Raw genomic sequence first — 15432 nt, 5'->3', positions numbered from 1 at the left:
GGGCCGGGGCCCCTCCGGCATGGGCAGCCCAAAACCGGGAGCCCCCCGGTTGCAGCCTGGTTGTTGCGCCCCTGGCAGGCCTCGCTGCCTCCTCCCCACCTCGGGGAGGAGAAGGGCAGCGAGGCCTGCCTAGGGCGCAGAGGCAAAGCTGGAGGCGGTTGCTCCCCGTGCGCCGCGCCCCCTCCTCCTCCGCCCCTTCCCCAGGCAGCGCGGAGGGGCGAAGGTGGAAGGAGGCAGCATCTCCTCCGCGCAGGGAGGAGGAGAGGAGGCGGGGGAATGTGGCACGGGTTCGCGTGGAGGCGGGGGTTCCCCCCTCCCACGAGGCCCTGGCTGGGGCTCCCGATCGCGGAGTCTCCAGGCTTGGCTGGGGCTTGGAGGACGCTTCCTCCCAAGGCCCAGCTAGGCCCTGGCTGGGGCTCCGCGATCGCGGAGTCCTCCAGGCTTGGCTGGGGCTTGGAGGACGCTTCCCCAAGGCCCAGCTAGCCCTGGCTTGGGCTCCGCGATCGCGAGTCCTCCAGGCTGGCTGGGGCTTGGAGGACGCTTCCTCCCAAGGCCCAGCTAGGCCCTGGCTGGGGCTCCGATTGCGGAGTCCTCCAGGCCTCGCTGGGGCTTGGGTGACGCTGTCTCCCAGACCCAGCGAGGCCTTGGACAAGGTTAAAAAGTAGGACTTTTTTTTTTTTAATTTCCTGGCCAGGAAACACACACACACACAACACACACACAACACACAAAAGGTCCTACATTTTAAACGATGTCCTACATTTTCCCGTTTTGGAGGTCCCCAGGGATGGCAACCCTAACTGTAGCCAGTTTCCCCACCCACCTGGAAATGACTTTGAGTGTACTTGCAGTACAGAGTTCGATTGGGATGTTACAGATAAATCAAGTCAAGAATAAATAGTGACATTTAGTTGTCAGATACTATTGGCCAAAATTATGCCAATTTAAATAAATTAAAAAAGTAAAAAGAAACAAAAACAAACTTTGTTCAGGAAACCATTGGCTTGGCTCACTTGCCAGAGACCAACAATTCAGTTTCTCTTGCCTACTCAGAACTAAGTTTCATGAGATCATCAAGTGAATGTCAGGCCCTCTATCATTGTAAGCACAACTGGTGAGGACGTTAGAGAGGATCTTCTGGTGGCTGTCCCTAGACTCTGGAACTCCCTTCCCAGAGAGGCCAGAATGGCTGCCTCGTCCATTCTGCTGCAGGCTAAAACATTTTTATTCACACAGGCTTTAATAAATAATAAAAATAATAATTTTTTTATTTTTTACCGCCCTTCCATAGATCAGGGCGGGTCACAGCAAATATCTATATAACAATTAAGAATACATAAAGACACCCCCATACAATAGCAAGGTTCCACCCGGGGGCGTGGGGTGTGGCAGCATCCCTCAGGAGGCCGGGAGCTGCTTTCAGGAGGGGCCTCTCTCACTGACCCCTCCCCCCTGGTAAAAAGCCACCACAGCGGCAAGACAGTCCTCCGCAGTTCTGGGGAGCTTCTTCCAGGTGACATGGGGGGGGGGTAGCGCAGAATAGTCCTCCACCATAAGCTCTCAGGCAGTCCCCGATGTGCTGGGTCTGCCTGATGGCTCCCTCTGAGGCGAGATGACATTGAAGGGGAGGGGGCCTCTTCCTTCAGGCAGTCCCCGATGTTGCGGGTCTGCCTGATGGCCCCTCTGAGCCGAGATGACAGTTGAAGAGGGAGGGGCCTCTTCTTCAGGCAGTCCCCGATGTTGCGGGGTCTGCCTGATGGCTCCCTCTGAGGCCGAGATGACAGTTGAAGAGGGAGGGGCCTCTCCTTCAGGCAGTCCCCGATGTGCGGGTCTGCCTGATGGCTCCCCTGAGGCCGAGATGACAGTTGAAGAGGGAGGGGCCTCAGAGGGAGCAAAAGTTTTTAAGAACGGGCTGGATATCCTGTATTATTTTAACTGAACTGTTTTTAAAGAGCTTTTAAAATCTTTTCAATTATATTTTCTTCATTGAAGTGTAACTGGTTTTAATATGCAAAAGTTTCATTCTGTTTTAATAATCTCTTTATTTAAATTTAATTGTATGTTCTTTTAAATTGTGAGACACCTTGAGCCCCAGTGTTTGGTTTTGTTTGTTTGTTGTTTTCGTTGCAGGACAGGATAAAAATAATAAATATACTGAAGTTAGCTCCCAATAGTGGGTGCAAGATTGCAAATACAATATTAAAATAGCTTGTCATGTAGGGACATCGAAGATGTTAATACTGGTCTTAAAAAGCAGTCTTGGTGTTTAGACCAAGTAAACTTGCTGATCACTGACATAACTAGTTCTGTCTGATCATTATAGACACTTGCAAGGGTGTGACCTTTACTTGCTTGCCCTCTAGTACTAATTTGTTGTAGGGCAGATTAGTGTTTATAAGGGATGAGCTGTTTCTTCTTGACTTGTTGTAGCACTCATATTTTAAAAGCTGCTTGTACTCAGACAGAAGGAGTCAGATTATCATTGCCTGAAGTATTCTTTAAACTTCCATGATTTAACTACATTGTTAATGCCATGATTTCCTGTTTAAGCATAAAGATAGTTTTATTTATTTATTTTATTTTTTAATGGTTAATTTCAACAGCCCACTGACCCAACATAATGAGGAAGACCTACTTTCTGTAGAAATTTAACAATGTTGCTGAAATCCATACTGTCATTTCTGCTTTCCTGTTGATGATTTTGAAAACTTTTAATAGAAACTGATACATGTCAAACCATAGGAAAAGCAAAACATTATATAGTGCCATAGGAAAAGTCCACTACCATGAAATGCTGTTTCAGAAACAAAGCTGCACAAAAATTCACTGCATGATTTGTATGTACTGTAGAGATCTGTAGACTATTAAAAATTGGTATGTGACAGTGTTTAGCAACATGCAGCCACAGGTAAAAGTAGCTTGCAAGCCAGTTTTGTGGCCTCTGTGCCCCCCCTCCCTAATGTGGATGGCAAAGTGGGAGTAGCTATTTAAAATTATCACTTTCTTCTTGTTTAAAGTTACTTCTCCAGGTTGCTGCTGATTTCAAGAGTAGAAAATATAGGTCCTACAGTAGGCTCCAGAAACTTGTGAATTGTTCCCCAGACCTATTGTAGTTGCCCAGCCATAGTCTATAGATTAGATCCTTGTAGAAAAGTAAGTTTAAATCTATATTGCCCCATACTTGGGGAAATACCATAAACAAGACTTTTTCTGTGTTTCTGTACATTATTCATTTCACAAAAGAATCCTCTGTTACCCCCAAATGGATTTATGTCCCACTTTCAGTGCAAATTAATAATTTTGATTATTTACAATTAACAGTTGCAATAAAATTACAGTAAAAGTCAAAGACTTATGTTCTCTGTACATAATCCAGACTCAATAATTACATGTACAGTCAGCCTTTTGTCTGTGGGGATCTGTTCTAGACCCCACCACAGATACCAAAATCTGCAGTACTCAAGTTTTTTGTCCCCAATCCCAGCACGTGCCATGGCCATGCTGCCAACTAGAGACAGTCCTGTTGTCCCATGGGAGAGTGTGGATGCGGGCTTGCCACCATTGCGGACAATGGAACTTAATGGTGCACAGCTACATGCACCACCACAGGACAGTGGGGGCTGTCTAATGGCAGTGTGGCCACATGCATGCGCTGCCGTTAGGGACAATGTGGGCTTGCCATCCACGGATGCTTGGAATCTGTGGATGGCAAGTCCCTGGATACTGAGGGCCAACTGTATAGGATATGAGAGGAATTAGATTGCCCCCTGTAAATGAAGGGTTTCTTCAATCATGGAAGGAACTAGAATCCAGAAGGGTCCCTACTAGAGGAATAAGCAGGGGCACAAGCTTTAATAATTCCCTCTCGTGCAGTCCCCAGAAGAATTCTCATACGTTATGTGGAGTGTCTCCAATACTCTGTGTAGCGTTTTTTGAGAGGGACAGAGAGCTATAGAGGGAAAGATGATTTGGTGTGTATCACTGTTCCCATTTTCGTCCACAGTGAATAGAACCTAGTTGAGTGCAAATCTTGTTTCAGCCTAATGTCTCAGTTGACTCAAGTGTAAAGAAAATAGTTTCATTTGGAATCAGTATGAAATGAAGAATGATAATTTTCAGGCATATATTAGCCATCTAATCTACTAAAAGTGAGTCCATTCAATTTATTTACCTGCAGAATCGGATAGAAAGTTACCCCAAAGGAATCAGCTTTGACCTTGAGAAAAACATGGTTTCTCATGCAGTATTTTAGCAGGAAAAAAAATGACACCTGAGTTTTCACAATACACACTTGGCTAAAAATCAGCTTCTATACTCCTGGAGAACACATTTTCCCATGATTTGTGTTCTGGATAATGCTTAATGGGTAGAAGTAGCTGTCAGATCAGTTTATGATGATAGACTTTATCTACAACATGCTTTGGCTACACAAGAGGCTACACACAAGTGGTAGGGAGTGAAAACTCCTCTGCCCAGGTACAAGAGTTGTGCCAGTGAGTACACATAGTCTTTTTGACCTGTGTGGTTAAATTTCAGATATTAACCTTATTTTACTGTATTAGGAATAAAATGTGTGTAACAAATATACTTCAAGATTATAACTATGCTGCTAAATAAATGTCTTGTTTTGCAGAAGATTGAAAACCTCAAAGAAACAACCAGTGTGAGTATTGTTTAACCAATATGTAGTGATTAAAGTCTTGTGTGTTCTATGCCAGTTAGTGAGGCTGGATCTGGTGCTGATTGGGGTTAGGGCCAGAGTCACTTTGATTTTGAAAGCACACAGTTATTTGCAGTAAGTGAGGGCAAGGCTGTTCTCTACTCTCAAACTGGAAACTAATCCAGGTGTTGCCCAGGCACCACCTATTCTCCCCCATCTGGAAAATGGCCATGAGGATGCATTCTGAAATTCATTCATTTGACTATAGCAATTGATGATCAGTTTTCAGGCATCATTGCAACTAGGTATGAATTGATAGTGAATGTAATCTATCTACTTCTTTTTTCTTAATATTTCATTTCAAGCATTACATATTTCTGAAATGCTACAATATTCTTTTTATCCCTTTAGAGCATGGTTGAATCAATAAAACACTGCATTGTGTGCTGCAGATTGCTAAAGTAAGTATCTTTGGTAAAATATAGCAATTTATTTATTTATAGTATTTAACCCGCTCTTCAGCCACACAGGCAAATGTTATATTGTGGAGGGCCTGTATAATTTAATTCTCTGTGGTCTCTGTGCCTCCCATAAATAGGTTTGTGGCTGCACAGAGATCCCATTCTGAAACTTCTAGAGCCCAGCAGCTTGGTGGGAACCCTCCCACCCCATGTGCCATTCATGTCCCAGCCTGCCAAGCTATCATCACCTGAGTTTCTCTTGATCTGCCAGCATTATGACATTTCATAATCATATAATTTACCACGGAACTTCATTTTTTCCCCACCTCTGTGCATAAGCTACCTTGGTGTAGTAATAGAGTATGTTTAAAAACTCCAAAGAGAGACTCCACATCTCTGAGGCAGCATGTTCCACTGTCGAACAGGCCTTACCATCAGGCTTTTTTCCTAATGTTTAGGTGGAATCTCTTCTCTGTAGCTTGAATTCATTGCTCTGTGTCCTAGACTCTGGAGCAGCAGAAAACAGCTTGCTTCAGCCTCAATGTGCATCCCTCAGATATCTAAACATGGTATCAGTCATCCCTTAACCTCTCTCTCAGGCCAAACTTACCCAGTCCCTAAGCTGCTTTCTTAGCTGCCACTCACATCACTGATTCATGTTCAGTGTGTGGTCCCATTAAGATTCCTTGACGTGACTCATGAAATTTTATTATTAAGGCTATATCTGTGTATTTCATTTTACTGTCCAAGTGTAGTAACCTACATTTCTCCCCATTGATATCATTTTGTTAGTTTTGGCTTTCTAATCTTTAAGATCATTTCAATTCTGATTCTGTCCCTTGGGTATTTTTGTATCCTCCTTGTGGTTGAGTCTCCTCTTTGGAGGTTTTTAAACAGAGCCTGATGGCCATAGTGGTGTGTTATGAACAGACAAAGAGGCACTCACTCGACTTGGTTCTAGAACCAGCCATGTGGCACTGTTGTATGAACGGTATATCCTCCATCACCATACGTCTGGCATGCACAGAAGGTTGGCGGATTCCTTAAGCTTTTCCCTGGCTCTCTAGCACAAATGGTCCTTGTCAGAAGAAGCCTCTGATAGTGACTGCCAGATAGAATGCACCTCTCTATACTGTACATTCTTGACCAAATGTTACCAGTTCTGTTCCAGGGATGGAGAGGACACAGATCTTAGGCAACACTTTTCTGATGAAGTGTCTAGATCTCTGGTGTATCTCTTGTTCCTTTTTCCTTGTTAACAAGGGTCATAGTGAAACCGCCACAATGCCATCTCATAGTCCTATTGGCTCGGTAGTCATGGTTCACTATGCTTTCAACCTTGTCACATCTCTTCACAAGGTTTAATGGGTTATTCAGACTATTGGCTGTCATATGAACGGTCAAGGACCTGTACCAATTCATTTGAAGGCTCATTCACCACCACTGTCATACCTTCAGCTGTTTTGCTGTGTGAAGTTAATTCCTGACTTATGCAGAGCTGCAACAGGGTCAGAACCATCCACATTTATTAGACGTTTTCAACCGGATTGCAGGTCTGAGAAAATGCCTTTTGGACATACTGAAAGAAGTATAGTTTTTTCTTTCTCTACAAGCAGAAACAAGCATAAATCGTCTCCCTCTTCTTTCCTTGAAGAATCTGTCTCTGTTCTTCAATGACCTGGCCCGCCATCCGCAGTAAGCTTTTAAGTCACCCATTGTCTGAGCATAAAGACCACAAGACAAAGAACACGTGCTTGCATGTAACTTTGGTTCTTCAAGTGGTCATCTGTGCCCTTACACAAACCTGCCTTCTCCCCTCTTTTGGGTCCCTGTCATATTTTTGGCAGAAACTGTGGGATGGTAGCTTGGCAGCTGGGACATGAGTGATGGATGGAAGTTGTTTCCATCAGCTGCCAGCTTGAAAACCCATTTGTGTGGTAGTACAGATGACCACCTGGAAAAAACCACAGTTGCAGGTAAGCAACCTCTTCTTCTTAAGAAATTCAACCTACATAATTTCCTTTGGTTACTGCCTGCAGTGGATTAATTAAATGCTATTCATTATAAGATATATTTTAATAGATATTGTAAGCCTGCGGCAGGGAACCGTCTAACTAAAAGTTTCTATATACGCGCTGTGTAAATTTACAGCGCTTTATAAATAAAGGGTCCCCCAAAATCGGGAAGTTCCCGGTTGCAGCCGGGTTATGGGAAGCCTAGCTACAGTATATGTAAAGCAAGAAAGGGAGTTGATTTAATAAAATTTGATAAACTGTGCTAACATTGTAATAGATGTATACTACTAGTTAAAATGGATGGAGTGGTAAGTCATTATGAATTGCACAGTTGTTTAAATAAAAGGACAAGAATCTTTAAAGTCTCTGCAGTGCTCTCCAGGTTTGCTTTGATGGTTGCTTTTAATTATACTCTGGTGCAATGGAGCAGGTGAAAAACAAATTTCAGTTGTTATTCATTCCAGCAACTGAAAACAATCCACAGCTATAAGGTACACTAAATTTAACTTATCAACTACATATGAAACAACTGCCTTGGCTGCATCAAGCAATGAAAACCTGAATTGTGAGTTTGGTGGACAGGGGGAATCAGCATCTATACAAAAATTATACTTGCTTTTCTCTGTTCATCATCTTTGCAGTTCTGAAGCTTTTCATCAAAGAGCTAAAGAAAGGAAAAAGATAGTAATCAACACTGCTGATAAAGCTTTTAAAATACAAACAAGACAGTAAATTATTTTTAAGATGTGCTTTATAATTTGTTGTCCAAATATAATTAATCTTGCAGTGCCCAATGAGAGAATTTTCAGATTACCCATTCTAATTATGGTTGCTCCCCACCACATTACTTATTCCAAGTCAAGATAATATCTAAGCTAAAGATCTTAAACCCTTTTCTTAGGAAATAAAAGAAGGCCTGCCTGTAAAAATACTTTAAGCCTTCACAATATAAAAAAAAAGTATCCCGCCTATTTACTTCTTAAATATCTATTCCTACATTTCTATTTAGATATCACATAAAAATGTATACTCCATTGTGTCAAGCAAATATATACTATAGCATCATCACCTCACTGAAGCAAATAATGGACATGATTTATGCTATGAGCCTGAGAACAGCTCCGTCCCAGATGTAATAGACATATATACTGCAGCTGCACTAGTGTTTACTGCAGCAAACATGTAAAAACATAGACTATACAGCATGCCTTTAAACAACAGTACACAAAGCTCTGATATCGTCATGATGCCTCTTGATGTGTACAAAGGAGTTTAGGTTACTACATTTATTGTACATACTTTTTTGTTTTGGGCGGCAAAAACTGATGTGTCCATGACAAATATATGAAGTATGGAGGTCCTATGAAATGTCTGAAGTGCATCTAACAACTAGAAAAGGGATGAACTGGCTTCAGGAATTTCAGTATTGGTAGCATTTCATACTATATTTATTGGTTGGGGGGAATCCAAGTGTGCATTTTCTACTAAACCAATTACATCCATGGTATAATTGGCACTACATTTAACATACCTTTAATTGGTCTATCAAAATTTGTAGATAGGCATCAGCTTCTGTAAGTTTTTTATCAAAATCCTGGACACTTGGAACAAAGCCAGGATCCACACCCTGCATAAACAGAAAACAAAATCAAACACATAATCTTTGAGTGTGTTTTATTGAAGGAACACAGAGAACAGTATTTGCTTCACATAGAACAGTATTTGCTTATTCCTCAACCATTCAACTGAGAGCCAGAAAATAAGCTGCCGAGAAACACGTTTAACAATATGAAGAGTAAATCATTATAATTTCCTGTAGACATAAATGAAAACAGTAGAATTATTAAAGCACACTGCATGGAAAGGAGTCCCTCTAGTACCATTTTGGAACTTTGGAACTATGTTCTGAAAGGGTTAACTATTTTGTTGAATGGTTTACAGGCAAGCATCATATGAAGCTGATAAGAAGAAAATCAACTCATTCGAGATGTGGTGCTGGAGAAGAATTCTATCACTACCATGGGCTGCTAAAAGACAAATAAATGTGTCTTAGAGTCAATCAAGCCCAAACTCTCCCAAGAAACCAAGATGACTAAACTGAGACTGTCAGCATATTTCATGCGAATACATGAGTCACTAGAAAAAGACAATAACATTTGGTAAGGTAGGTTATAGGAAAAGAGGAAGCTGGCATTCCAGACGGCTAGCCTCAATTAGGGAAGCCATAGCCCTGAGTTTGCAAGACCTGAGCATGGCTGTTGATGGTAAGGTGACTTGGAAGTCTCTCATTCATGGAGTCGGACTTCATGGTAGTTTACAACAAAAACAATCATATAAAGACACTCTTCTATACCAGTTTCCTTGCAAAACACAGTCCGACTCATAAATTCTCAAGCTCCATTGAATGGAAACAATATTGCAGTACAGGCTTATAAGGACAGCCTTGTGTGTGTTTGCTCCAAAACACCCTCTCTCAAGTCACCTTCTAAAACAGATGCAAGGTTAAACAAGTGGAATATAACATAACGTATGGAATACTGTATAACATAACATATGTAGCCTATAAGTACTGTAGATGTGTAATTTTCTAGAGAACAGATCCCTTACACCAGGAATAGATAAAAGAGAGGAGATTTAAGTAGTTTAGGTCTCATAATTTTACACAGTAAGCAGAGACAAATTCACTACGTATTCATAAGCAATTGTTAAGTTTCCATTGAGAAGTTTTTAACATCATCTCAATATTTACATTTTAAATATTTTAAAATGAAAGCACTTTAATGCACAAGACTGAAAGAACATGAACATCTAAACAGGAGACCCATGTCCATACTGACAGTCTTCTCACTCTCCTACTTCTGCTAGGCACCTTGCTTCTACACAGAAAAGATATAATGGCCAGTGAGTATCTGCATGAAATTTTATGTCTTAATTATGTTAATTATGTAAGGGATTCAGCAGACACTATCACATATAGGTTTTAAATGTTAATTTTTAAAAGAAAGTATTTGTTTTATTAAAAAATAACGTACATAATTTTGCTAACATTTCCATTTCATTAATTTCAGTGAGATTTTCATTCCCTTGCTGAGATTAAAGGTGTTAAATTGCATGTTTTACTAAACTGTGGGCAGGATTTTAAAACATAATTATTAACAGCACCACAGAAGGTTTTTTATTGTTTGATTTTTCAAACCAAATATATTGGGGCAATTTTACAATTTCATTAAAAAGCATTCCTAAGTAACTAGTTTCTACAGAAGAACCTTACCAAGTTACTAATCGGAATGTGATTCAGCTGCTAGGACATCTTAGGACAAATGACACAGACAATACTCAAAACTGCCACAGAACACAGCCTACATAAAACTATCAATGTGACTCAACTACCACACTCTCTCTTGAAATGAATATATGAATACAGTTGTTAAGGAAGTTTTTATAGTTTAGTGATGTTCAGGTTCTACAGAGATTAAGGTATAGTATTTGACAAGTGGATTTATATATTCATTTCATGAGCTACCAGCAATTGTTATCCAACTACATTATTACCTTTGCTGCTGTTGTCAAATGCCATCAAGCTGACATGGATTTATTGCAACCCTATGAATAAGAGACCTCCAAGTCACCTCTACCATCTACAGCTCTGCTCAGGTCTTGCAAACTAAGGGCTGTAGCTTCCTTTACTGAGTTTATCCATCTGTAATGTGGTCTCCCTTTTTCTACTGCCTTCCACCTTACCAAGCATTGGCCCCATACAGACAGGCCAAAATAAAGCTGCTTCGGGTCACTTTGGAAGTATGCTGTTTAAATGATGCATGGGTCCTAAGGGTCTGGAAGCCGCACCAAAGCCACGATCCAATCCTAAGGACTGGAGTGCAGCTTTGGCGCAGCTTCCAGACTCTTAGGACGCATGCATCATTTAAACAGCATACCTCCAAAGTGACCCGAAGCAGCTTTATTTTGGCCTGTCTGTATGGGGCCATTGTTGTCTTTTCTAATGAATGCTGTATGTTCAAAGTACGATGGATTCAGTTTAGTTACCTTGGCCTCTAAAGAGAGTTCAAACTTGATTTGCTCTAGTACACATTTATTTGTCTTTTCGGCAGTCCGCTGCATCTGCAGAACTCTCCTCCAACACCACATTTCAAATAAGTCAATCCTTTCCCTATCTGCTTTCTTCACCGTCCAGCTTTCACAACCGTACATAGAAATTGGCAATACAATGGAACTGACAATCCTGACTTTGGTATTCAGTGAGACAACCTTTAGAACATTACAAGCAACGTATTAGTCATCTGTCAAGAGAAAACTAGCCTCCTAATGGCCACGTTGGTTACCTGTTCCTTAGTGGTCCAAAACACACTGCAAAAATAATCTTGTTTGAAACTGCTTTAACTGCTCTGGCTCAGTGCTAAAGAATCATGAGAACTGTAGTTTATTGTGGCCCCAGAGCTCTGTGACAGAGAAGGCTAAAAGTCTCACACAACTACAGCTCCCAGAATTCCCTAGCATTGAACAAGGGCAGTTAAAGTGGTCTCAAAGTGGATTATTTCTGCAGTGTGCTTGGGATCTCTGTGGAGTATGAAAATAGTACTTCTCATTCCATTCACAGAAGTGGCAATCTTTGTGCTGGATCACAATATATGACCCAGTTCTTCCAGCCACCCAGAGGCAATCGCGGCATTTCAATTTGCTATAGCCAACTTAATAAAAAGCACTCACATTGGAAAAGGACCCTCAACCCCCACTTCCCAAGCATAACACACATACAAACATTGCTAACAATTGACTGAAGCCTAGGAAAGCTCAGGCTGCCCATTTCCTTCTTACAGTGAGGCTCAAAGGCGCTGCAAGATCTCTCTTCGTGCCAATCGACTGAACGACGTTAACCTACGAATGGCGTGCCTTGCGCTCCGTTTCCTTGCACACAGTACAGGCAAAGGGGCCCTTTAAGCACACTGGCCCTGCCATGGCGGCAAGACGGACATGGAGAAGACTCCGAAAAGACCCCAGCATTCAGTACAGAGGGGCAGCCTTTTCCTCCCCCCCCCCCTCTCTCTCCCTCTCTAGCCCTCTGGGGGTTCCCAGGCCTCTAGAGAAGATGCACACACTGAGAGGCCTAATCTGGGAAGCGACGTCCTCGCAGGGATGGTTCTCTCTCTCTCTCTCCGTGGCTTTATATCAAGGCTCCCTGCAATAAGAGGGAAGCCAAGGGAGGAGGGCCCAGGGGCTCCAGCGGGGCTCCGAAGGCGCTCCTTCTCCTTCTCCTTCCTGCCCATTCAGACGAGGTAGTGGTGGCGCCTCCCCCCAAAGTGCAGCCCTACTACTCACGCAGGCCATGGGCTCCCCTCCTCCTCCTCCTCCTCCTCCTCCTCCTGCAGCCGAGGCCGCTGCTGCTTCAACACCAAGGTGCCTCCTGATTGAATGAGGGCCAGGTGGCTCCCTCTGTGGGATGGGAGGGCGACACCAAGCAGCAGCAGCAGCAGCAGCAGTAGCCCTCCGCGCCCAGCGCTTCCTTCTCCCGCCCAGGCTCTAGTGGAACCACCAGACCCATCCGCCGTCGGGAGAAGGAAACGCTGGGCGCCGAGGGCTGCCCTCAGGCCTAGGCCCTCCTCAGCCTGTCCCAAAACACGCTCCAGAAACAGTAATCCAGCTCCGACTGGCTCAGTGCTAGGGAGGCCTGGGGGCTCTGGGTTGTTGTGGCACCACAGAGCTCTCGCTCTCTCTTTCTCTTTCTCCCTGACAGAGAAGGCCCGATGTCTCACAGAACTACAGTTCCCAGAATTCCCTAGCTTTAAAGCGGTCTCAAACAAGATTTATTTCTGCAGTGTGTTTTGGACTGGCCGTTAGTTGTGGAGCCACAGAGCTCTCTCTGACAGAGAAGGCCCAATGTCTCACGAAACTACAGGGTTGAGCCAGTGCGGTTAAAGCGGCCTTCTCCAACTGATCTTATTTTTGTGAAGTGTGTTTTGGACCCATGGGCACAGAAGTGACTTGGGTCCAAAACACACTGCACAAAAATAAAATCAGTTGGACAAGGCCGCTTTAACAGCCCTGGCTCAATGCTGGGGAATCCTGGGAACTGTAGTTTCTTCAGAGGAGTTTTTGATGCGTTGCTTTTTCCCACACCATGGCCATGCCTTGACAGATAAGAAGAGGTTTTTCACAGCCTCAGCATTTTAAAGTCCTAATTTATTTTGAAAGGCACCCACTGGCTTGGATCCAGAGAAGCGCCTACTGCTCCTTGAATAATAGAAGAGACCACAAAGGCCATCCAGTCCAATCTCCTGCCATGCAGGAACTCTCAATCAAAGCATCCCCGAAAGATGGCGAGAGTCCACCACACTTCAAGGGAGTGTGTTCCACTGTCAAACAGCCCTTACTGTCAGGAAGTTCCTCCTAACGTTGAGGTGGAATCTTTTCCTGCAGCTTGCATCCATTGTTCCAGGTCCTGTTCTCTGGAGCAGCAGAAAATAATGGTTTGCTATTTGGAATTTATACTTTTTAAAAAATATTTTCAAACTGTGGATGCTTGAATCCGTGGATGAAAAAATCTGTGGCTAAGGAGGGCCACCTGTACTGCATGCTGCTGGCTGACTTTTCTTTTTTTACTTAACATTCTACTTAACTGAACTATAAAAAAGGAGACGAGAATGTTTTTCTTTTATTATTAATGAACATTGATTCTAGTAATATTTTCAGTGATAAATCTCTGGTGAAGCAACTGAAGTGAACCCTGTTGCATGCTTTTCACAGCTGGTGCTCCCCAAGACTGTGCACTCCCTTTGAGAGCAGTTCCTTTCTATTGCAGCTCCTTCCCAGGGCAGGGTAACCAGATGTCCTCACTACAAAGGAGGACAAGGCATCACAAAATATAGGGCCTTCAGTAAATATGGGAGGACATTACCAAAGAGCTGAAAACACTGATATAAATGTAAATCCGTGCTGCTTAGTCAGGCTGTGCATGGAGGACACTTTGGAATTCCTCCTGGACAGAAGGTGGGACTAGAGTACAGCCCTGGGAAAGGAGGATGCCTGGTCCCCCCCTTTCCCAGGGAAGGCACAGCAGAGGCACCAGATTTCTGGTTGAGAAATTGGAGGGCAACTAAAATAGTGAAGGGTCTGGAAAACATGCCCTATGAGGACTTGGGGAGGTGGGGATGTTTAGCTTGGAGAAGAGAAGGTGAAGAGGTGATATGATAGCCCTGTTTAAATATTTGAAGGAATGTCACATTGAGGAGGGAGCAAGCTTGTTTTCCATTTAATATAAGGCACACCATTTTGCTATGCCACTGTATTTAATGGGACTTAAGCATTCATGGATTTTATTATCTACAGGGAGTCCTGGAACCAAACCCCAGTGGATAACAAGGACCCGCTGTTCTTTGAAGGCTGGACCTACAATCCTCACTCAGCCATTGAATCCCACTAGGTGACCTTGGCCAGGTTATACAGTCGGCCCTCTGTATCCACTGATTCATCATCTACAGAGTCAAGCATCCATGACTTGAAAGTATTAAATACACACACACACACCATTTTTATATCCATTGGCCTGTCTGTAACAGGCCATTGTATTTAAAAGGACTTGAAGATCCACTAATGTTGGTATCCACAGGGGTCCTGGAATCAAACCCCAGCAGATACCAAGGGCCCCTTGTATTCTCAGCCTCAGCGAATAGTAAAGGCAAAACCCTGCTGAACAAATTTTACCAAGACAACTCCTTAGGCTAGCCCTAAGTCAGAAATAACTTGAAGGCACACAACAACAATAAACAGAAACATCCTTATCCTGAATTAACATCAGTCTCTAGAAAGCAAGGCCCTTTTTGTTATTTGCACCTTGGGCTGGCTACCACTCTCAGGAGGAAGACTCTTTGGTTCAAGCAATATCATATTTTTGATTTAATTTTCTAACAGCAACACAAACACCATTAATTTCCAAATAGGCATACGGGAAGACCATGTGTTTTTGATATATTACGGTTATTTGTACAATGCTAGACAATTATAGTAGTAGAAAGCAACACAGATTAACAGCAAAATATTTATAGTACTGTATAAACAAATAGAGATCCTGATACAGAAGATTCTCATCTTGCAAAGCTGTTACTCAAAGCCTGTGAGCAAGAAACTAGTGTTAACTGAGCAAGCTAGCCCCTCGTTTAATATATCACTTAATTTTAAAGTATCAATCTCTCTATCTCTTGGGCCCATCTTGCCCTATTTAAAAGATGTCAGCCATGTAAAAGCCAATGACATTTAATGAAATAATATTTTTCACTAGAATTAA

At 42.8% G+C, this 15432-nt stretch overlaps 1 protein-coding gene across 4 annotated transcripts in view; it reads right to left on the bottom strand.

Moving 5' to 3' along the window:
* Window positions 1–15432, bottom strand: part of OSBPL9 (oxysterol binding protein like 9) — a 107230-nt gene that overhangs the window by 45433 nt on the left and 46365 nt on the right. For 2 of the 4 annotated variants that reach the window (XM_042461210.1, XM_042461211.1), the window contains exons 5-6: window positions 8668–8763; window positions 7753–7800 (exon numbers count right to left, since the gene is read on the bottom strand). In XM_042461210.1, the coding sequence (XP_042317144.1) occupies window positions 7753–7800; window positions 8668–8763 (144 nt within the window). Of the gene's footprint in view, window positions 1–7752; window positions 7801–8667; window positions 8764–11969; window positions 12285–12470; window positions 12502–15432 lie in introns of those variants that run through there. The other 2 variants (XM_042461212.1, XM_042461213.1) reach the window with 2 other exon arrangements.

The sequence above is a fragment of the Sceloporus undulatus genome, chromosome 4 (genome assembly GCF_019175285.1).
Source record: "Sceloporus undulatus isolate JIND9_A2432 ecotype Alabama chromosome 4, SceUnd_v1.1, whole genome shotgun sequence".
NCBI classification, from domain to species: domain Eukaryota; kingdom Metazoa; phylum Chordata; class Lepidosauria; order Squamata; family Phrynosomatidae; genus Sceloporus; species Sceloporus undulatus.
This window is presented reverse-complemented; position numbering and strand designations above follow the sequence as displayed.